Source organism: Rhinolophus sinicus, chromosome 3 (assembly GCF_057876585.1).
Source record: "Rhinolophus sinicus isolate RSI-liver-muscle chromosome 3, RSI-T2T, whole genome shotgun sequence".
Lineage (NCBI taxonomy): Eukaryota > Metazoa > Chordata > Mammalia > Chiroptera > Rhinolophidae > Rhinolophus > Rhinolophus sinicus.
Window position 1 is genome coordinate 174,370,497 of NC_142503.1, and position 24,177 is coordinate 174,394,673.

At 36.2% G+C, this 24,177-nt stretch overlaps 1 protein-coding gene across 1 annotated transcript in view; it reads left to right on the forward strand.

Moving 5' to 3' along the window:
* SLC39A9 (solute carrier family 39 member 9) overlaps positions 1-24,177 on the forward strand; it is a 41,938-nt gene that overhangs the window by 4,631 nt on the left and 13,130 nt on the right. Inside the window, exons 2-3 of the mRNA XM_019733460.3 lie at positions 12,296-12,404; positions 21,489-21,686. Of these exons, the coding sequence (XP_019589019.2) occupies positions 12,296-12,404; positions 21,489-21,686 (307 nt within the window). The remainder of the gene's footprint in view (positions 1-12,295; positions 12,405-21,488; positions 21,687-24,177) is intronic.

Sequence of the window (24,177 nt, forward strand, 5' to 3'; positions counted from 1 at the left end):
CCTATTCACCATGAATGTTTCATTTGGAGAGGCCAGGGCTTTTCTTCTAGTCTCTCTGCCTTACAGTACTTTTCTTAGTATTCAACTTACTTTTCTTCATTATAATTATTCTCATTTTAAGCTTTGTTTTGTTTTTCATGTGTTAAACTTTTGTGTCTATAATAATGGACTCATTCATAATAAATATGTTTGGGGCTTTGAGTTGCCCCCAGATCAAAGGTTTGCGTCTAAAAGAACACATCCATTCAGTATGCTTTTTCTCTGACAGTGGTTCTTTTGGAAATAGATTTGACAAAGTTGCATTTTTAAGGACTTTTGCATTGTCTGTTAAATTAACCTTTTATTCTTGTATGGTAATTCTATTGAATTTTAAGCTCTTTTGGAATTTCATTTCTAAATTCTAACATTTTAAATTTTACATTCTCTATAATTTACCCATACATGGAAGTCATACTTTGTCTTTCCTCAGATTGTTGTCTTATAAAGTTATTGCCTCATAAGTATCTTTGCTTGATAAAACTAGGTTTGGCTCAAATAAAATCTCGATACAATCTGATTCAACATTATTGGTGAAAAACTTTGTTTTCTCTAGGATATTATCTGGATAGACATCATTGAAACTTGTGTGCACAATAATGTTAATAATAGTTATTGCTTATTGCGCTCCTTCTGTGTACCAGGCACTGGTGTATTAGCTCACTTAAAGCTCGGGATGAGACTGTGAGATAGGTGCCCTTCAACTTCACTTTACAAATGAGCACACGCAGGCGTGGAGAGGTCACAAACACTGGTGGAGGTGTTTCATTACCAGTCCAAAGCACTTGACCATTAAATGGTATTTCTTTTCCAAATGAGCACTGTGTAAAGAAGAAATGAAATGGATCTAAATTCGTACCTTTAGCTCCCCAAATTAGGAATACCCTTAACATCACGTACGTTTTACCTTCCACAGTACATCTCATGTCTTGTGCTTAGTCAGTGTAGCAGAATTGAAATTACAGAGGTGAACAATCTCCAAATACCATTGAAACCTTGAAGAGCCGAATATGTCTTAGATGCCCTTTAAATGAACACCTGCCAAATTGAAAGCTGAAACAGTTCCTGTTTTGAACTATCCAAGATTTATACCTTCATAGTTTGTCAATTCTAAAGTGTGCTATTCAAGAATTGACATGCTTTTTGAGGGGAGAAGACCTGAAATGGATTCAGAATTCTAATGTATGTGACAGTCTTAACCTTTCCTTTAATTAAAGAATTTAGATGTGAGACTGTTGAATGCTAACGAAGTTTAAGATCGTCTCATTTTGGAATTCCAGGTGATAAATATTAATTCTAAGTGTGTTACCGTGCTAAAGACCCAGAGGCTTGCCACATGAAAGCCAAAACTCAAGAGGCGAGGTTGGTAGAAAGAAAAGCAGGTTTATTCCAAAATGCCAGCATTAGGCGGACTCCTTGTTACAGATTGCCTTCCCACTCAATATCGCCCAAAGAGTTTACAGGCATGTAAGGAGAGGCAGCACTTAGGGAAGGAGAAAAGCGCTTCCCAGAGGCTGGTTTGTTTCAGGGATAGGAGTGGATCTTAGGCAGATATGTAAAAACTTCTTTCAAGTCATTGAGCCAGGTATGCATAGCAAGCAGAACCATTGAAACTGGTCTGCACAGTAAATGTATAGTGAAAAGTCGTTAAGGTTTGGTGGGAGGGGAGGGAAGCAAAGAAAAGAAAAACTTTCAAAAAAGTCCCAAGCTAAACTGCACGGTTAAATCGAATTATGCAAGAGGTTTAAATCTTAAAATAGAAGGTATAGTGTCACCATTACATAAGTACAAGTATTTCTTAAAACCTATGATGGAATTCTAGAAATCTCAATTCTCCTTGAATACTAATATTCAATGTCTAACTTTATTGAAATAAAATAAAAATAGGTATCAGTTGTTCCGGAAATTCTTCTACCCCAATAACATGGATTTTTAAGTGACAGGGTCTTGGAGTTAGCTACTAGATAATTATCTCAAACTATGTGTTGTAAACCCTGTATTTATCTTGGGGTCAATTTTCTATTAACCAAAAATTTTTACTCGAGCTTCTGCATCTTGTATGTTCCTCTCATTAATTCCTTATGCATTTGACAAAGGCAAATTGGGGAAAGAAGACAGGTGCTAAAAGGCAAAAAACGGAACAGTGAATAGAGTTCAGAATACCCCTGGTCTTTTGCAGAATGTGAAAGTATTCACAAGATTCAGAAAAGTAGGAAAGCAAGGAAAGTTTTATTGAAGGTCGGGCAGAGAGAATGCCTGGGGCAGTGTCTAAAGATTAAGCCGGCTCCACGGATAGTAAGGAGAGAAGCACCAGCAGAGGAATTGGTTGGGCAGAGTCTAGAGTAGACAGCGGCAGCAGGTTGCTGTTTAGCTGGGGTTTTATCGGTATTTTTCTATGCAGGACGCAGGGGGCCAGTCGTCTTGCAATTGTTGACTGTTGCGGCTGGCCCCTTCTGAGAACTGTTGTCAAAGTTGGCTTCCTCCGAAAATTGTCCTGGTGTTTGTCAGCCTATAGGTGAAGTGCTAGCGGGAGAACTCAGAGCTAACTGGTTAATCTTTAAGCCTATTCCTGTGAGCTCCCAGACTCGTTCTTATTAACTCTTTCTGACTCATCAGTTAATCTTTAGGCTTATTCCTGTGAGCTCCCAGACTCGTTCTTACTCTTTTCTGACTCATCAAATGGGTTTTATAGAGAAGAAGTTTAGCGTAGTGCTCGATGAAGAGATGTTGGAGCTAGACCGTGTGGGTTCAGGTCACGGCTCTGCCATTTGCTGGGTATGTGAGCCTGGTGACATTACTTCAACTTTCTATGCCTCTGTTGTAAAGTAGGGGTAATAGAAGTACCTGCCTCATAGAATTGAGTTAATATATGTAAAGTGATTATAATAGAACATGCTGACATAATAAGTACTTAATAAATATTAGTTATTATAGAGATGAAAGAGAAGAATATTCGTAGCACTTCTCTGTGTAGAACTTGTCCATCCAGAAACCTCATTAATCTAAAGGGCCAGAAAAGCCTCTGATTAGCTAAACAGATGGCCTAAGGAGCAAGCGTTTGACTTCCTCTCTACTGTCCTTGGTACTCACTCGGCTCCTGGGTATCTTTCTATGTAATTCTACTGGCCAGAATGCCAGTTATCAATTTATTGCCTCTCAGCTCCACATTCACTCTCCATTGACTGCTCTGTAAAAATGGATCTGGGTCTTTTAAATAGTTTTCCTTTGCCAGCTGGCACAGCGTTGAGCTTTTCCAACTTGTAAGAGGAAGGGGTTTTTCTCCTTGGTGCTGGCGTGCTTGCTCAGCAGGCTCCTAGGCAATTTCTGTGGCCCCAGGTCCTCAGCGTGCAGCTTCCCTGTGCAGCTCCTGCAGCGGGAGGCTTCTCCAGCCTCCAGACTCCTGCTGAACTTCCAGCGTCTCTGGCACCGCCCCTGGGCAGTGTTATAGGAGAGTCTCCCCAGTAAGACAGCGTTTCCCGACACTCTAGAGTGCAGATTTCCAGCAAGTTCCACCAGGGTGGCACCACAAAAACTTCTCTGCGTGTGACATTGTGGTTAATAATAAGAACTATCTATTTGGGCTTCATCCCTGATTTTGGCAAGGAGTGTCTAAAAACCTTGGAAGTTCTTAAATGAGAAAAGCCAGGAGAGTGTCTTTTGTTATATTAATGAGGTGACTTTTAGAAGGCCCCTAGGTAAGCTAAGGATGAGGCTGGTTGCCAGGGGAACCAACCAGGTGATTGGAGGGTTAAAACTTTCCCACCAGGAAGGGAAGAGGGACTGGAGGTTGACTCAATCATTTAATGATTTATCAATCTTGCCCATGTAATGTAGCCTCCATAAAAACCCCAAAGTATGGGGTTCAGAGAGCTTTCAGATTGATGAACACATGGAGGGTCTGGGAGAGTTTTCCCACTTGGAGAGGGCATGGGAGCTCCACACCCTTTCCCCATACCTTGCATTAAGTTATTTTATATGCAGAAATTCTTACTATGCATTTAATTTTTTTCAAGTTTTTGCCATAATTGTGTTGAATGAATATTTTTATGTCTGAGGTTGTGACCATATTTCAGATTATTTCTGCAGGGGTAGAATGAGAGGGTCAAAGGGCATGAGTGGTTTTAAAAAGATTCTCACTCTTTGTTACCAGTTTTTCTTAGATGCATTTTTCCCCCAAAATGTAAATGACGCTATGTGCTCACAAACATTGAGTAGTATCATTGTTAATTTTTAAAACTTTGCTAATTTGGTAGAGAAAAATGTATTTTCATTATTTTAATTTTCTCAGTTCAGTTGAACGTCTTATATGTTAATAATAATATAATTATTGCCAGTGTTTTCCCAGGTTCTTTCCCAGTGGGTTTTGTTTTTGTTTTTGTACTCACATTGAACAATCTTATGGGATTTCCAATTTTTGTTTAGTTCTTTTATAGTTAGAAAGGACTCTAATACAAAAGGAAAAACAAATTAGTCTTGTTTTCCAAGATTGGAGGAAGTGGCATTAGTAAAATATTGCTTGTTATTACCTCTATGTCAAATGAATTAGGAAAGGGGAAGCCTATGTGCCCCTGGCAAAATGGCAGGTATCAGGATTGTTCACTTGAACTTTTATCCAAGTATCCAGGTTTGGTTTTGTTCTTGTGGAGGAGGAGCTTAGAGGCTTTCTCTGCATGCTACTGGTGATGGTCAAGATCAGTAATAACGAGTTACTCTGCTCTGAGTGTCCTGATACCGTACTCCTACCTGACAGTAGTAGTAACAGTCATCGTTGCAGCTCCTTCTTACAGTGGAGGACACTGAACTTGCTCAGGGTTACACAGCTGCTACGTAGAGGCAGGAAGCTTTTCAGCATCTTGACTTAATTGTAAGAACTTGAAGAACAAAGTTCATCTTTGAGTTTCCTTCGTTACCTGTTATCTACACTTAGCAGATAATGTAGTAGTTAAATTGGCATTAGGAAAAATCTCCTTGAAGAAGGTTTGTTGTGGAGAAAGAATATGGAGAAAGCCTTTTGTGCTGGAATAAGAGTTACTCTGTACCCTCTATTTCATCTCTTCAGTGCCTAGAGCTTTGAAGGGATTAGTTTTATAAGAAGAGATGCATCTTTAATTTTTTAAGAGACTAGAGTTGATGATTTCAGTACTAAAATGAGCATGGTACAAAGGGGTTAAAATAAACTATTTTCAAGTTTAAAAGCTTTAAAAATTATTGGCTAATATTTAGTTGAACCAAACAATGTATTGACTGTTTCTATGAGCAAGGAAAGAAAAACCATTTAACTACCTTGGTGTCTGCCAGGAAAATTAAACTTGACTTCAAAGCTTTGCGCTGATAGTTAATGACATTGAGTACAAGCTGTTGTTTTAATTAGTACATCTGGTCAATCCTTTGGCTCATTCAGGCTACAGCTGTGAAACTGTAAAATGAGACAACATAAAACCAATGGCATTCCATAGTTCGTTCATGCCTCTCGAGCAAATATTTCATTTCTCTGACAGAAACTGTCGCTTTGGGAACTCACTTTTCATTTTGAACTATACTTGGAATTTGTAGTTCTTCTTCACATACACCCTTTTAGTGATTTACCATAAGCAAAGGAGAACACCTATCAGCGTTTTAACTTTGATATATACACAATTTTGAGATTGAATCCCAAATTGTGAAGTTGTGTGAAAGAATACAGTTAGTTATACAATAACATGGAGCCACATCTCTAGTGCTTAAAATAAATCAGATTGCGTCCAAAATGATTTAGGTAGAAATTTTAAAAAAATAGAAATTGAAATGACAACCCATGGCAATGTTGCTTATTTTTTTGACTGTTGCTTTTTTCATCAAGTGTTGCCTCTGTACTATTGGTCGCTGTGCGGTTAGACGTTTATCAAGCTGATAAAAGTTATGTAGGATATATAATCTCTATATCACTTTGCTAAAGATGGGCTTTATTACGTGTATTTGGATACCCCTTAAGCCAAAGCATAAATTCCAAAGCAACTAACCACCGAAAATTCTTGATATGGTTACACTTGCAAGGAATATGTTAGGCCCATTTCCCAGCACAGGTATTCTAAAGAAGTTCCACTCCATTCGTGTATTTATTGATAGTAGAGCCAGTGAAGTGATGGGTACCGAGTCCCTAGCACCAAGTTGGCTGGGGACCTGCGTGTCACCGGGCATTTAATTCATTCTTTCAGTAAGTATTTAGGGAGCATCTGTTAAATGCCACATACTGTCCTATAAACTGAGGGTTCAGCAGTACATTAAAAACAAAAATTTCTGCCCTCACAAATCTTACAATCTTGGGGGAAGGGGTTACAGGGCCATACAAACATAGTATTCAGTGGATGTTAAACTTCATTTGGTAAATAAGTGTACTTAATTTCAAAGTGAACTGAAAATATGATACAGTAATTTTAGCTCACATTGCCTTTCCTTCAGGGAAATAATTATAAAGCTAGATGATTCACTTAGACTTACCTTAAAATCTCTTTCTACAAACTCTCAAATTCTTTGTTTCTGAAATTTTTTATAGTATTATAACATAGAGCTCATGCTTACACTATAGATGAGTGGTTTCTCAAATTCTTTGTTTCTGGAATTTTTATGGTATTATAACACAGAGCTCATGCTTATACCATAGATGTGGGGTTTCCAAGCTTTTGGGTTTCGCAGGCCACTAATATTTTTGGAGTTAGTTAAAATTGGTACAGGAATGCCTGCTTTTAATTTTGCCAAGTAAGAACATTAAAAATAAAAACAAAAACTATCATCACCATCGTTTTGTAAAAGAAAGGACAATTTAAGACTAAATAGTAGGTACGACATAATCTCAGAATAAAGAGTAGTCCTCTGCCTTGAAGAAATAAAATCTTAGGAAAAGCACATTTCATTGTCCTTATTACTCATACTTTTTCATGGACCTTTAGAAACTATTAATAGAGAACAATTTCACTAATTATAATTTTGGTTTTCCTCATGATGTTGCTAAGGGGTTCTGCTGACACACACTATTTAAAGAGGTTGTATGATTGAATGATACCTTTTCTCAGAGGTAAATTTTGTATGATGCGTTGTCTGTGTTGTGCGACTCGATGGACATTGTCTTGGGATGTACAGGGCAGCAGAGTACAGTGTCAGATCAAAGTGTGCCTCCGCCACTAGCTAGCCTGGCTGTGTGATCATGGGTACATCATTTCGCATCTTTGGCACTTGAATCTCCACACATATATTGAGAGAGGATCATTTCTTATATTTTCTTCCAGTTCTTAAACTTGGATTCTATGTTAGTAACTCAGCTAGTATCCAGTTTTTTTTAAGTATGTGTCTAAAAATTAATAAAAATGTTGACTGTGTGTTTCTAAAAATTTGGACCAAGCTCCTGTTCATATCCTTCAGCTCAGAGCATTTAATTGTTCATACATGATTAACAAAGAGTGTAATTTCATGACTGTGTGCTTTAAATACTTAACCATGATTTCCTCGTAATGACATTAGCTGCACATAGAGATTCAACTATTAACATTTTCTAGCTTGCTAGGGCCTTTGGAAAATTCTTACAAAATCTGTTGCAATAGATAATATTCAGAAATTTGGTTCATGTAAATAAGTAATGTAATTATGAGTAAAAAAAGGAAAAAATTTTGAAGTGCCTTTTAGTGTTTTACATAGACCTCTGAGCTTGGTTTCAAGGAGCTGCCATGAAGAAACTTTGTTAAAATTGAACAATTCTAAAATGAATCCTTTCAGTGGTTCTGGATGAGTAAATTACTACCCAGGTAATTAAAACAAACAAACAAAAAATATATATGTATATGTAATTTTATAGAGTAAAAGGTACAGATGTTAAAAGGTACAGATGTTAAGTTTGATGAATTTTGACAAACATATGAGATGTAACTCACATCACAATTAAGATTTAGAATATTTCCATCATCCTAGTAAAATAACTGGGTGCCATTTTCTAGTTAATCAGCCCTGCCACTGCATTTTCCCATTCATCCCTCTTGCCACTGTTCTGATTTCTGTAGTTATAGATTAGTTTGGCCTGCTTTTTTTAAAACTTCATATAAATGGACATACTCTTTTTGTATAAGGCTTCTTTTATTCAAACATCAGAATAATTTTTGAAATTCATTCATGTTCCTGTATCTAGCAGGAATTCCTTTTTGTTACCAAGTAGTGTTCCATTGTATAAGTATATCACAATTTGTTTATCCATTCTCCTATTGGTGGGCATCGCAATCCAGATTTTGGCAATTATTGATAAAGTTTCTATGAACATTCTTTTTTTTTAATTTTTTTTTTAAGATTTTATTGGGGAAAGGGAACAGGACTTTATTGGGGACCAGTGTGTACTTCCAGGATTTTTTCCAAGTCAACTTGTCCTTTCAGTCTTAGTTGTGGAGGGCGCAGCTCAGCTCCAGGTCCAGTTGCCGTTGCTAGTTGCAGGGGGCGCTGCCCACTATCCCTTGTGGGCGTCGAACTGGCAACCTTGTGGTTGAGAGCCCTCGCTCCAACCAACTGAGCCATCCGTGAGCTCAGCGGCAACTCAGCTCAAGGTGCCGTGTTCAATCTTAGTTGCAGGGGGCGCTGCCCACCATCCCTTGCGGGACTCAAGGAATTGAACTGACACCAAGAGAGCCCACTGGCCCATGTGGGAATTGAACCGGCAGCCTTCAGAGTTAGGAGCACGGAGCTCTAACCGCCTGAGCCACCAGGCTGGCCCTCTATGAACATTCTTGTACAAGTTTTTTTTGTAGACATACTTCTTCATTTCTCTTGATAAATACCCAAAGGTGGAATCTGTGGTTTACCTTTATAAGAGAGAGCCAGTTTTCCAAAGTGGATGTACCATTTTGTGCTTCCATTTGCACTTCTGAGAGTTCCAGTTGCTTTACATCCTTGCCATCATTTAGTGTTGTCACTCTTTTTAATTTTAGTTTTTCTGGTAGGCATGAAGAAGTATCTCATTGTAGTTTAAGCTTGCATTTTCCTGATGACTGAATGACATTGTACACCTTTTCATGGGTTTATTGGCCATTTGTACATCTTTTGTAAAGTATCTATTCAATGTTTTACCCATTTTGTATTGTTTATTTTTTTGTCTTTTGTTGAGTTGTAGAAGTTCTTTGTATTTCAAATACAAGCCCTTTGTCAGTGTCTTAGGTTGGGTTCCCCAGGAAACAGACTCTGAGAAGGAGATTTATAGCAAGTTTGTTGGAGAGTGCTCTTGGGAAGAACAAGGGTGAGAGAATGAGCAGGATTAAGTAGATGGAGAAGTAGAACTGTAATTCAGTTGCAGTAGAGGCAGCAGCTCACCCCACAGCAGGCTCTGAAGCTGGATGGCTCTTCAGAGATGTCCTGAATTGAAGCAAGGACATAGGGCTTTGTACCTCCCTCCACACAACTCCACACAAGTCAATGACTGCACTGCCCTGAGAGGGAGGATTGCCTTACGTTAGTCACTTCCCTTGGGCTCAGGCTCAGTTCCTCAGAGGAACTCAGCTCTGAGCCATCAGTACGCAACTCTCAGCAAATGTTTTATTTTATTTTATTTATTTATTATTTTTTATTGGGGATCTGTGTGTTTTTCCAGGACCCATCAGCCCCAAGTCAAGTTGTTGTTTTCACTCTAGTTGTGGAGGGCGCAGGTCACTGGCCTGTGTGGGAATTGAACCGGTGACCTGGCTGTTATGAGCACTGCGCTCTGACCAACTGAGCCAACTGGCCGCCCTCAGCAAATGTTTTGAATTCCTATGTTGAATTTTTTTCTCATGGTCTGTGTTTTTGTGTCCTTGCTAAGAAATTTTAACAACCCAAGGGAGCTCCTCTCAGCTTGATGGGATGCTTCCCTGATTCATGAATTGCTCTATAAAGCCAATTAGATCTTCAAAAAGAAAGAGGGAAGGAGGAAGGAAAGAAGGGAGAAAGGAATTTTGCCAATCCAAGATTGCAAAGATATTCTACATTTTCTAGAAGATTTTGAGTTTTAGGTTTTATATTTAGGTGCATAATCCATCAAAAATTAATTTTTATGTATGATGTGAGCTACCACCCAAGTAATTTCTGAGGACAATCAGCTCTTTCTCTTTTAGGTATATCATCACTTCTCATCTTCCCTTAATTTGCAAAGCAGGGGCATCTTTCATTTCCATTTCCCAGAGTAGAGCATAGTCCAAATGCTGACAGGACAATTTTCTAGCAATTTATTCATTAGTTTGAATTGTAGAGTTCTGAAACCAGGTCTCTAAATTGAAATGATATGATCAGTCCATTTCAGTTTTACGGTTGTTTTTGTCCTTCCTTAGGAGTAAAACTTTACATTCATGAATTTTTTTAAAAAGGTCACTTTTATGAATTGACTAGAGAGAATGATGAAAAGATTAATTACCCCGTCACCTTCTACACACAACAGACCTATTTCTCCATCTTGTGTTCTCCATGCTCTGACAATTTGTCTCAAATGAATGCTGGATTAGCAGTACTTCAGTGAGTTTAATAACTCGGAAAAGACAGACTTATGGTAGCTCAGTATTAAATATTAAAATAGTAACACCTGTTGTTTGATGTCATTTTTCCAAAATGTTTCAGTCACTTTCTCCTGTTTCCTCTTGTATCTTAATAAGACAGGTAGAAATATTCTTATTTTATAGAAGAAAAGTTGAGGTACTGAGTTGTTAACCAATTTAGACATGGAGTCAGCTCTATCTCCCAAGCCAGTGCCCCAACCACTGGATGCGTTCAGAATACTCTCAGTTTGTAAGTAGCTAATAATGACCGTCCTAAGTGTCTGCAGGGCTGAGCTGGCCTGTGTGCTCGGATTGTGGTGATTCCCCACTTGCTATGTGGCAGGTATTGGCTAGTGCTGACCTTGCAGCTGGAGTTCTCTTGTTTTCAGTAGAGACACAGTGAGCTATAGATCCCTTCCTTCTTCCCAACGAGGGGGTAATGTTTCGATCAGCCTTTCAGCTAAGAACCCATTTTCCCATAGAGACCACATATATATCCCCCAGCCTCATAGTCACAAGTTCAGTGGTATATCAGAGGTAATACAGCCACTATTATTTTTGCTAATCTCATAAAGGCAGCTAAAACAGAAAAGTAAAGTACATGATATACCATTAAATTATTGAAACTTTTTAATAAGCAACATACATAGTTATCCCTTTTAGGTTTTAAGATGTTTTTTAATACTGTTAAGACTCCAGGAAACCATATAGGGTACATCACTGCTTCAAGAAATTTTGAAACATAAACCTTTATATCTTGTATATCAAGAGACAGTCTCTCAGAGAAATCTGGTTAAAAAGAAAAACAGGATTAAGTTGGATTAAAACCATAGAGCATTTATGGCATTGATAGTGATGATCGTTTTACAGATGTGTACTTTTGTCCAAACACATCACGTGTATACATTAAATACCTACAGCTTTTTGTGTGTCAGTCATACCTCAATAAAGTGGTTTTTTTAAAAAAACCATGGAACATTTTAGTATTGAATTAAACACATTTTATTGTGAGCAATACATGGTCATTTTAGATAAATTATAAATGCTTAATAAATTATGTTACAAATTATGTATGCTATATTATGTTTATAAATTATAAAGTAAGAAATTTGTTAATGTTTATTTTACACTTGTTCTACTTATATGTATACTTTTTATTACAAATAAGACATACCAAAAACCAAAGAACATGTTTGCCTCCAGCTTTTTCCTCTATAGCAGTAAGTCATGACTTTCTATGCCCATAAATAGACCTATATCATAATTTTTAATGGCTGAGTGTTGTGATACTGTGATGAAGTATTATAGTTTATTTGGCCAATCTCCTTTCTTGGACATCTAAGTTCTTTTCAGGTTTGCACTCTTAATAAGTACAGTGGTCTTCTTTGCATAGTTCTTTGTTTCTTAGGATGGATTTCTAGAAGTGAAATTGCTGGATCAAAGAATTCACATTTTTGAAACTTTAAATCTAAATTGCCAAATTATGGTCCAGATAGGTTGTAGCAGTGTCAGGTGTGCTCATTTCTCCGTATCATGGATTAGCAGACAAGTTTTCCCACATCATTGCCAATCTGCTAAATTTAAAAATGTTTTAATTAGCATTATTATTCATGAAGCTGGCGCTTTTTCATGTTCTGGCCATTGTAGATTTGGTCTCACAAATGAGCAGCTAAAAGTCGTGATTATAGATACTTCAGAAACTTTTTCTCATTCATTCATCAGTCTTTTCAACAGTTATATTTTCTTTCCAGGAGCGACTAAAGCTGGTGACTGTTTTGGGTGCCGGCCTTCTCTGTGGAACTGCACTGGCGGTCATCGTGCCTGAAGGAGTCCACGCACTTTATGAAGATATTCTTGAGGGTGAGAGAGAGAAGGGACTTCTTTGAGATATGTTAATTCACACGGAGAGTTGAAAGAAGCTTAATGGTATTTTTTCTGAACTCAGTTTATGTTTGGCGTAGAAATCTACATTGAGAAAAGTCCTTAAAACATATCTTTTGACATCTTTAACACTGAACAGATCCTTCACAGTTTGTGATTTGAGTGCCCCAATGCATGAATACCACTTAAGATTTATTTGCAATAATACATGAATTCCAGTCTTTCAAAGTATGACAGTCCTTTTTTAATGCCCGCTCAAAACTTCCCAAATTCTACATGATGATGATTGTATTTTTATTGTTCTTTAATGGAAAAATGTATAATATACATGTTTGGATTTAAGGACTCTTTATAATAAACTTTGTAGATAATTAGTGAGGACCTCTGCAGTAAAGGATAACAAAAAACCTAAAGAGGCCTCTCCTAATGCTAATAGCAAGAAGAGAACAGTATTGCGGTGTAAGAGTAAATGCTGGTTGGTCAGCTTGGTTCACTTACCTGCTAAATAATTTGGTCCTTCACACCAGCTCGCACACATATTTGACTCAAGGTTGTGACTCAGCAAAATCAGATTACTACTTGTCGTGAAACTTAACAGATACTTGTGAAGGATTGAAACCACAGCTGTTAAATTGGTGAGCTGAATCTTCAAGTGCCAAGAGTCTACTGGACTTTAAGAATAGTATAAAGAGGTACGGCCTTCCAAATTTCTTACTAGATACAATATAAACAAGTCGTTTTTCAGATCTCGGTTGAGGAAGAAACCTGTGTCCGTTATCCAGAGTGGTGATGCTCTTATGCCTGGGGTATGAATATGGGCGTAATGGTAAAGAGTGAGGTCTCAGTGCAAAATAGGGCAGAGGCTGAGAGAATTGCTCAGCTGTAAGGGGAGAAAAGTAAGAAACCAGGAGCCTTGCAGCACTGGTTTCTGTTCTTTTTGATCATATATCCTATTGGGGTAAAAAAAAAATATACATGTACTATTTTACTTATTTACTCTGCATGTTGTAAAATCACCTAAAATGGAAAATTTTGAACTATGTCATTTAAAGTAAATGTGTATCGATCAGTATTTCCTTTCTTATCCCAGTGGATCCCTTGAATTTTTCTGGGTGTGACTATTCTACTGTAGAGGGATCATTGTCCTAGTATACTAGAAAGCAGTCAGACCATGATTAAATAGACAATTACATTTTTTTCTTGTCTTTGTAGTTCAGAAAGAATTATGGGTGTTAGTAGTTTTCTAAACTTGTCTGATAATAAAAGTTTCTTGAGGAAGGGGTGCATTTTAAAAATATTATTTCCCAACCTAGACTGCAGTATCAGAATCTCCAGGGGAAAAGCCTGGGAATATCTTTTTAACAAATTGCCAAATGATTCATATTAGGCAAGTTTCGGAAATACTGGGGTACAGGAAAGAAGGTATAGTTTTGTTTCTGTTTTTTTTAATTGTTTTATTGAGATATAATTCACCATATTTTAGATATACCATATTTTAGATATAGTTTTAAGCTTAAATTTAGCTACTGTGTGTTGGATTGCATTTCTTTATTTTCAGTTTTCCTGGGTTTTGATCCAAAATACTTCTGTGGATTCCTTTGAAAATAGATAGAATGTGCTTTATAAACCTGCTTCTCCAAAAATAAGCATTCTGGTCTCTGTAACCTTTTATCATAGATTAATCTCCAGCCCTGACATTATTTAAAATTTATTATTTTCATTTACATATTTTACATTCATTCTTTTTGGTGTACACCTCTATGAGTTGTGACAAATGTGTAAAATTATGTTATTGCCACTGTGGTCAAAATACAGAACAGTCCATCACACAGAAAATACTACCTCATCCTTAAAAAAATAAAAATAAATAAAAAAAGAAAACGAAAATACTACCTCATTGCTGCCCTTTTGTCGTTAAGCCTTTCCTCTACCCCCAACCTTTGGCAACTACTGATCTTTTTTCTCTGTCTATAGTTTTGCCTTTTTGAAATGTCATATAAATGTAATCTTGCAGCCTTTGGGTCTGGCTTCTTTCACTTAGCATAATGCATTTGAGAGTCATCATACTGTTCTGTGTATCAATAGTTTATACCTTTTTATTTCTGAATAGTAGTCCATTGTTTGCTTGAACCATAGTTTGCTTATTCCTTTATCAGTCAAAAGGCATATGGGTTGTTTCCAGTTTGGGTTATATTATATTATATTATATTATATTATATTATATTATATTGTATTATATTATAAAGTCACTATAAACGTTTGTGCACAGGTTTTTGTGTGAACATGAGCTTTTATTTCTCTTGCATAAATAATTATAAGTGGAATTGCTGGGTCATATGGCACGTGTGTGTTTAACTTTATAAGAAATTGCCAAACTCGTTTCCAAAGTGGCTGTACCATTTTGCATTCCCATCAGTAATGTATGAGAGTTCCAGTTGGTTCCCTTCCTTGCCAGCCATTGGTGTTGTCTGTTTTTGTTTTTTTATTTTAGTCGTTCTAATAAATCGTTAGTGGTATCTCAATGTGGTTTTAATCTGCAATTTCCTAATGGGTAATGATGTTGAACATCTTCTCCTGTGCTTGATTGCCATTGTTGTATCTTCTTTGATGATATCAAATATTTTGCCCATTTTTTAACTGAATTTTCTTATTATTGAATTTGGAGAATTCTTTATGTATTCTGGATATAAGTCCTTTATCAGATGTGTGAGCTGCCAGTATTTTCTCCTAGTCTGTGGCTTATCTTTTCATTCTCTTAATAGCATCTTTCACTGAGTAGTTTTTAATATTAATGAAGTCCAATTTATCAGTTCTTTATTTCACAAATTGTGCTTTTGGTGTCATATCTAAAAACCTCTGTTAAAACCAAGTTCACAGAGATTTTTCTCTTTTGTTTTCCTCTAGAAATTTTATAATTTTAGGTTTTACATTTAGGTCTATGATCCATTTAGGGTTAATTTTGAATACAAAGTGAAGGTTCATTTTTTTGCATATGGATAGAGGTCCAATAGTTACAACACCATTTGTTGAAAAGCCTATCCTTCTTCTGTTTGTCTTTCCACTTTATTAAAAATCAATTGACTATATTTGTGTTGGTCTATTTCTGGACTCTTATTTTGTTCCATTGATCTGTATACCTATCCTATGCCAATACTACATTGTCTTGAAGACTAACTTTAGAGCCAATCTTGAAATCAGATAGTAGAGTCCTTCTAACTTTGTTCTTATTTTTCAAAATTGTTTTGGTTAAACTAGTTCCTTTGCCTTTCTATACAATTTTGGAATGAGCTTGTCAGTATCTACAAAAAACTTTGCTGGGATTCGGATTGAGATTGAATTGAATCTGTAGATTAATTTGAGGAGAATTGACATCCTAAGAATACTGTGGTTTTCCAATCCATGAACACTGTATATCATCAGTGTTGTAGTTTTTAGCATACAGATCTATAGATATTTTATTACATTTACACCTAAGTATTTCATGGTTTTTGTGCAATTGTTAATGACACTTTTTTAAAATTTCAGTTTCCAGTATTTTAGTATTCAGAAATTCGCTAAACTCACTTGTTAGTTATAGCAGCTTTTTTGTAGATTCTTTGGGATTTACTACATAAGTATGTTTAATGTTTTCCTTTCCAATATGCTTTTTTACCCCCCTTATTGCACTGATTACACCATCCAGGATGAGGTTAATTAGGAATGAAAGTGGACAGTCTTGCCTTGTCATTCAGTCTTTTACCATTTAGTATGATGTTAGATGTAGGGTTTTTTTTAATAAATTCCTTTCTCAGGTTAAGGCACTTTTCTGTTCCTAGTTTGTTGAGAGTTTTAATCTTGAATGAATGTTGTCAAATGCTTTTTTTAGTCTGGTATTGTGGTGAATTATAGTGATTTTCAAATGTTGAACTAGACTTGCATATACCACTCTCCCCACCCTAACCCCGGCTGTTATGTATTATATTTTTTATATATTGCTTGACTCAGTTTTCTGATACCTTGTTGAGAATTTTTTGTTTCTGTTCATGAGCAATATTGGCTTGTGGCTTTCTTACAATGTTTTTGTATGGTTTTTGTTATCAGAGTAATTCTGGCCTCTAAAGGTTGGGAAGTATACTCTCTTCTGTATTCTGGAAGAGACTGTATAGAATCAAAAATATTTCTTCCTTAAATGTTTGCTAGAATTTACCAGTGAAACCATCCGGGACTGGAATTTTTTACATTGGAAGATTTTTAGCTATGAATTCCATTTCTTTTATAGCTATAAGACTATTCAAGTTATCTACTACTTCTTGAGTATGCTTTGGAAGTTTGTGTCCTTCAAGGAATTGATTCATTTCTTCTAAGGTAAAGAATTTATGGGCATAAGGTTGTTAATAGTAATCTTTTATCCTTTTAATATCTGTAGTAATTTTTTCTTTTTCATTCCCGATATTACTAATTTGTCTTCTGTCTTTTTTTACCTTGGTAATGCTGCTGGCTGAAACACCATGTTTGATTTTGTTGATTTTTTTTTTCGGTTGATTTTTCTGCTTTCTAGTTCATTAATTTCTGCTCTTATCTTTATTATTTTCTTCCTTTTGCTTACTTTAGGCTTTTATTTGCTCTTTTTCAAATTTCTTTAAGTGGAATCTTATTGCTTTGAGATCTTTTGTTTCTAGTAAAAGCAATTAATGCTATAAGTTTCCCTTTAAGAACTGCTTTAGTAGCATCCCAGGAATTTTGATATATTTTTATCTTCATTCAGTTAAAAATACTTTCTAATTTCTCTTCCAAATTTTTCTTTAACCAATGTATTATTTAGAAGTGTATTATTAATTTCACTATGGTCAAAGAACATAGTATATTTTTTGAACGCTTACAAATTTGTAAATGCTTTTTTTAATAGTCCAAAATATGGCTTATCTTGCTGAATGTTCCATACACTCTTGAAGAGTATGTATTCTGTTATTTGGTAGAATGTTCTATAAGTGTCAATTAGGTCAATTGTTTGATAATGTTGAGTAGGTCAAGTTGTTTGATAATGTTGGTCTTCTATATCCTTGCTGGTTTTCTCCTTTTATTGATTACTAAGATAAGAGTATTGAAGTCTCCACGTACAATTGTGGATTTGTCTATTTCTCCTTTCAGTTGACATTTTGAATATTATAATTTGAGACTCTAGGTCCTCTCAAAATCCTTTGGATAATGTTTATTTCTTTTGTTTTAGCAGACAGATTGGGTTCAGATTGCCAATTCTGTGTTACCTTTTTTGGGTGATGGTTCCAATTTTAGTTCAGTTTTCAAGGCCTTTACAATGCTGCTTTGTGTCTTTTCTTCCCCCCTTCTTCTGCCGCCCCCCCCCCCCCCCCCCCGCCCCACTCCACTCCACTCCACTCCACTCCAGTTCAAGACGTTGGTTCCCAGTCTAGTTGTGTAGAACACAACTCCCTGCCCCATGCTGGTATTATGAGTTATTATGAGCCTTGAGCTATCCCCGCTGAGGCAGTTGGTTGCCAGTCTTTGGTCGGCTGCTCACAGCCGCTCACGGCAGCTCTCACCAGCTGCCAGCCACTCACGATGGCCGGGCAGCTCACGGCACCTCTGGCTGCTCATGGCACCTCAGCTCCAGGGAGAGCCGCTGTTCACCATCTTAGCTGTAGAGGGCGCAGCTCACTGGCCCATGTGGGAATCAAACCGGCAACCTCGGCGTTAGGAGCACGGTGCTCCAACCACCTGAGCCACTGGGCCAGCTCTTTGTGTCTTGTCCCTGCAGAGTTCACAGGTGAGTCTGGGACTTGTGCCATTTAGACACAGGATTAGGGGACCTTCCCCAGCTCTTTCCAGTATTCCTCTCACACTTTCTTGCTCCCAGGGGACCCTTTCCTTGGTCCTCTGGCCAGAAAGAAGAAGTTTCTCTAAGAGTTTTCGTTGCCTGTGCTGTCACTGCTTAGTTCCATGTATCTTGGGCTGCTCTCAGGGCAAAGGGACAGGAGAAAAGACAGAGAACAGAATAACTAGATTCCTCTCCACACTTTTCAGACCACTGGGGTGCTTTTCCCGGTTACTGTGGCTAGAAAGATGGGGTTTTCCTTAGGGTTTTAACTGCCTGCATTACTGCCATGCTGTTCTGCAACTGGGGCTGCCTTCAAATTAGGGCTGGGAAAGAAAAAAAGGAGAAAAGAAAATAAGAGAATGGGGACTTCCACACCAGCACCTCTCAGCAGCCTCTTTTCTGGTCCTTTGGCCAGAGGACAGGGTTTCTTTTGAAGTTTTTGCTGCCTTCTCTTCTTGTTATTGTTTACTTTTTGTAGTCCTCAGGTAGTTAGATGTATTTTGTGTGTTTTGAACAGAGTTTTTGTTTTAATGCTTTTGCTGCATTAATTGATTTGAAGTTTTTTTCCAAAATGTGTCAGAAATCCACAAAAAACAAAAAGTTGATATTTGGACTATTTTATGCATTTAATAATAACAATTTTAGCTTTGTATATTAATGACATTATTTTTATGTATAAAAAATTACTATTGTTAGGATTGATTCTTGAAAAATGCAAAAAGATAGAAAAATGTATATCTACTTTTCTAAACTTCCTTTCTGGAAGTTTCCCTCCACAGAGAATGGAAATATTTGTTTGGCTATATCCGACTGTTGCAGCAAAAGTTAATCAGTGCATGATTTAGGCTACAGTGGATTTACTCCATCTTTGCCAGCACCAGAAATCCCTATCCTTCTTTATATAAAGTAAATATTAATACTCCACTCGATTAAAAATTTTTGAGATAGCTCAACCATGATATTAACTTATTTAAACTAAGCTGTCTCCAAATTTTCCACATCTCTCTTCATACTGATGAGTTTAGTCACACTCACTTTAGTTTCTGCTGCTTTATCTGTTTCTCCTCCCCAACCCTTTTCCTCTATTTGTAGATCAAACCAACTTTTCTCCAAACTGGTTTAATTCTTCCATGGATCTTGCAATTATGATACTTAACAGATACTTTTTAGAGCTCAGTGTATCTATGAGCTCTGACACTTTAAAAAGCACTATTACTGTGTCCCCGAAAATAAGACCTAGCCGGACCATCAGCTCTAATGTGTCTTTTGGAGCAAAAATTAATATAAGACCCAGTATTATATTATGTTACGTTATATTAATTTTTGCTCCAAAAGATGCAGTCGAGCTGATTTTCCATCTAGGTCTTGTTTTCGGGGAAACACGGTAAATACTAACTAACGTAAAAAGGAGACTCTCACATATTCTTCTATAATTATAGCTCTAAAATCACTGGAATTAAATGATTATCAGCAATCATGAGAAAACTGTCTTTCTATAGAAACAGAAGTTTTAAGAACAGTTTATTGAGTATTATTACAGTGCTTGTTTACTGTGGAGCTAAAATTTGAAATCACCATAATTCTTTGGAACATGAGAATTGATATGTTTAGGAAAGTAGGCTATTGGGTCAAAGACCTAAATATAAATGTTATATATTCATAGCTGGAAAATTATTGAAACTGTTGTCATCAGGAATGGTTCAATATAGATTTCCCGCTGACTTCTCCAAGAATGCCACATACCAGATTCTTAGTTACCATCTTACCATCAGTACAGTTACCATCTTAACAGCTTTTCTCTGTTGTTTTGTTCTACATTTAAATAAAAGGAAAGTGTTATACCTGCTACTATATTAATTAACTCTTACCCTATCATTCATTAAAAAGAGGAGCTCTAAGACTCTTTTTATGCTTTACTCTCAGAATTCTGAAACATGGATAATTATGGACTAATAAGATCTAGCTCCTCTTTTATTCTATCTGCTAAAATATCTGGCGTCTGCTTTTTCTATGCACACTCCTCTTTCTTTTCCTCCAACATTGTTTTATTGCTCAGTATTGTATCTGACCAGATATTCAAGTCAAATATTTAACATAAATATTTAAAAATGAATCTCCCAAATTAATTCCATTTAATATATAACTATGTTTCTGAACATGTAGTGAGCACTTACCACTTATTATATACCGGCCTGACTGGAGCTAGGTGAAGGTGATAGTTGCAAAACAATATGAATGTACTTAATGCCAGAGAACTATACATTTAAAAATGGTTAAAATGGTAAATTTTATGTTACGTATATTTATCGTTTTTAAAAAGCTATGAAAACAGATAAAAAACACCTTTCAGGAATTAGAAAAATACAGGTTTTTATTATCTTCAGTTGACGTGTGTTTTTTTGCCCCTCGTAAATGACTTTTAAAGAATTAAGGCAGAGCCTAAAATATAACAACAGGCTTGTTCAATTTCTTTCATCAAGGGTAAAAGTACCTAATCTAATTATAAATGACAAATGTCTAGTATGTTAGTTTCTATTCATGAAATACAACAAAGATAAGGAGTCAGGCCTTGAAGCATTTATATTTTGAGTATCAAATATGTGACTATAAACTAGTCGTATTACTTGGCCAGATGTCATTTACTGTAATTCATAATCTCCCAACAATTTTGATAATTCTAGAACTGAATTTAGATCCAGGATGTGCCTCTTTTAAATTGGTCTCCTTTTTTGGTTTCTAGTTATTGATTGCTCCCTGATATTTTGTAAAGCTGAAAGTTTTATATTTGATTTGCTCTTTATTTGCGATTTTTATATCAACCTAAGTATAAAACTAGATGAATTTGATTGTAATTATTTTATTGTTGCAGTTCTTCATTCACCTGTTTTCATCAGAATAAAACTTACAATGGTTTCTGATAAGATTGGCATGAATTTCTCAGCCAGAAACAAAGATTTGGGGATGCTATCCCTTGGGAATATGAGTGCTTTCTTGCTTGGTGATTTGCTTCCATTTGCTAGGTTTTGAGAATAATAGGCAGTTTAAAGGTCTGCATGCCAAAACCAGAAGACACTTGGGAATTTTTTCATCATGAACTTTAAGGAGTTTATGATTGGCTGCATTACAATATAAGAAATGGATGATTTTGCAGTAAAGTAAGTAGAGCTTGAAATACAGAAGAATGGAAGCTTCCATGTGAAAATGTTTTAAGGGGAAAACATATTTTCTGTTTATGGTTCATTCTCCTCTAGGAAAACACCACCAAGTGAGTGAAACACAGAATGTGATTGCATCGGACAAAGCAGCAGAAGTACCAGTTGTCCATGAACACGAGCACAACCATGACCACACACAGCTGCATGCCTACATCGGTGTTTCTCTCGTACTGGGTTTCGTTTTCATGTTGCTGGTGGACCAGATTGGCAGCTCCCACGTGCATTCTACTGATGGTAAGTGACCCCAAGGCTTTCTGGGCAGGGCAATAAATTTGCAGTTTAGAAAATCATAAATGATTGAATAATTCAGTGTATGTCACTGGCCTGATTTAGTGCTAAAACTCTTGTCTTCTTCAGGTTTCCTTGAACATTTTATTCAGTTGGGGGAGCTACCAAGTTGTGGCATGTGGCACAAGAGAGTGTTTATTGGGTATTACCCATGTTATCTTAAAGCTGTCACATTTAGTTACAAGTCTAGGTCAGAAGTTTTTAACCCTTTTTGTGCCATGGAGCGCCTTAGGTAGTCTAAAGCCTATGGACGAACCTTTTTTTGGAATACTATTTTTAAAAATGTAAAGCATAGTGCATAGGATTATAGAGAAAAACAGTTATATTGAAATATAGTTACCAAAACATTAAAACAAATATCTGATATAATAATATATGTCCTTTTTATCGATGCATTAAATAATGAGATAATACATTTAAATTATAAGCAAGGTTAAATTTCATTTTTTCAGACATCAGTATGACAGTTACTGTTGCTTAGCTGGACTAAGAACATTAAATTGTGAGATGGCCTTTAACAAGGCAACGTGAATGTCAAATTGAGCATCCAATTCTTTTGGGTTTTTGTTTTGATGTTTACTAGTTTAGAAAATCCTAATTCAGAAAGATATTTTCTTACAAATATACCTAAGCACATTTGTAGGTTGCTTATCAGGGAAAGATAAGCTTCTCTGAAGGACAACTATTATTCTCCAAAACTTAAAATTTAACTCCAGTCATAGTAACTTTTTTGCCTTAAGATCAATGAATTCATCTTTGGGGAGGTCAACATCTTTGATATGATTTATGGTAAATAAAGGATTCTGATCCATGAAACAACTTCGAAGCCATAAAGATAGAAATAAATTTGAAAGAGTTATAATAGACATAGGGGTTTACAGATATCTCTTTTCAAATACATTGACAGAGAACTTTGCAGATAGAAACTACTAGAAAGCAGCATAGATATCTTGGTCCCCAATGGGTAGTGATCCTGTGACTTCCACTGTTTGGTGGTTGGAATGAGTGTTGGGTGCAAGAAGCCTCATAGCTGCCTCGCTCTGTCAGACAGGAGGGCTAAGCATGCAATGTGGCAGCAGTTCTGGAAGCCCTAATTTTCAGTCATCACTGTGACTGAAAGCAATAACATCAAGATATCTTCACCTGTAAAATAATACGAAATTATCTGGTTTCTGTTGGCAATAAAGTATAGGTAGTGCTAGTATGACTTGTGGGTTATTGTCTACATTCATAATTAAAGGACATGCTAATTTTCAGTTAGAGGCTAGTAAAAATAAAAACGCATTTTTTTCCAAGGTAAAATCACAGATGCCCCCTGTATTCTCCCTGTGTTCTGCTCTGTGGACCCCAGGTTAAGAATCCTTGGCCTAAAAATAACTGTAGAAAAGCAGTAAAAGTCACTAACAGATACTTTATAAAAAGATAAAAATAGTTCTTAAGCATATGAAAAGATGATCAGTTTCACTTAAAATAAGAAAAATGCAAATCAAAACTGCTGAGATGCCATTTCTCACCTGTCAGGTAAAAATTCAAAAGCTTGACAGTACACTCTGTTGGCAAAGCTATGGTGAAACAGAGAATCTATTGCTGTGAGAATGCAAATTGGTACAGTTCCTATGAAGGGGAATTTGGCAATATCTAACAAAACTACATATGTATTCATTCCCATTTTAGGAATTTATTTCTACAATAATGGCTCCAATATGAAAATACTTATGCACAGGACTATTCAATGCCGTATTATTTATCATTGTACAACTATTTATGTGTAGTCATGGAGACTGGTTGAATGAAGTGTAGTGTGTACAAATAATGGAGTTTTATGTAACTATGAAAAAGAATGAAATCAGTTTTCTGTGAACTGATAGGGAGAGATTTCTAGGAGATATTGTTAAGGAAAAAGCAAAAATATAAATTAGCTTCTATTGTATACTGTATTTTATGTAAGAAAGAAGGGAAAATGAGAATATATATGCTTGTTTTTACAAAATAAAAAAAGAAACATAAAGATCAATTAGAAGACAAAGCTGGTTACCTGTAAGGAGCATGGGGTGTGATAGGGCAGAAGGTTTTAGGAGGGTATGACACTTCCCTGGGCAAGCTTTTTTGATATAGTTTTGACTTTTAGAAACATGTTGGTATTCTCCATATTCAAAAATAAAATGAAATCAACAAGGATAAGGGAGCTAACTGAAACAGATGAATTGTATTTTAAGTGAATGACACAATTACACTGAAGGGGATTAACAAAAAAATGAACCCAAGTAATTTATGAATGTAATATTTGCCTATATACCTTTAGTCTTGGGTGGACTTGAGGAAGAAGCATAAAAAAACAATGAACTCTTACTTGTAGGCTTTGCTTTTTGTAATGGTGTGGGCAAAACAATTCTAAAACTGTTCAGATGTATTATAGGATTGAGTAAATGAGTAAATG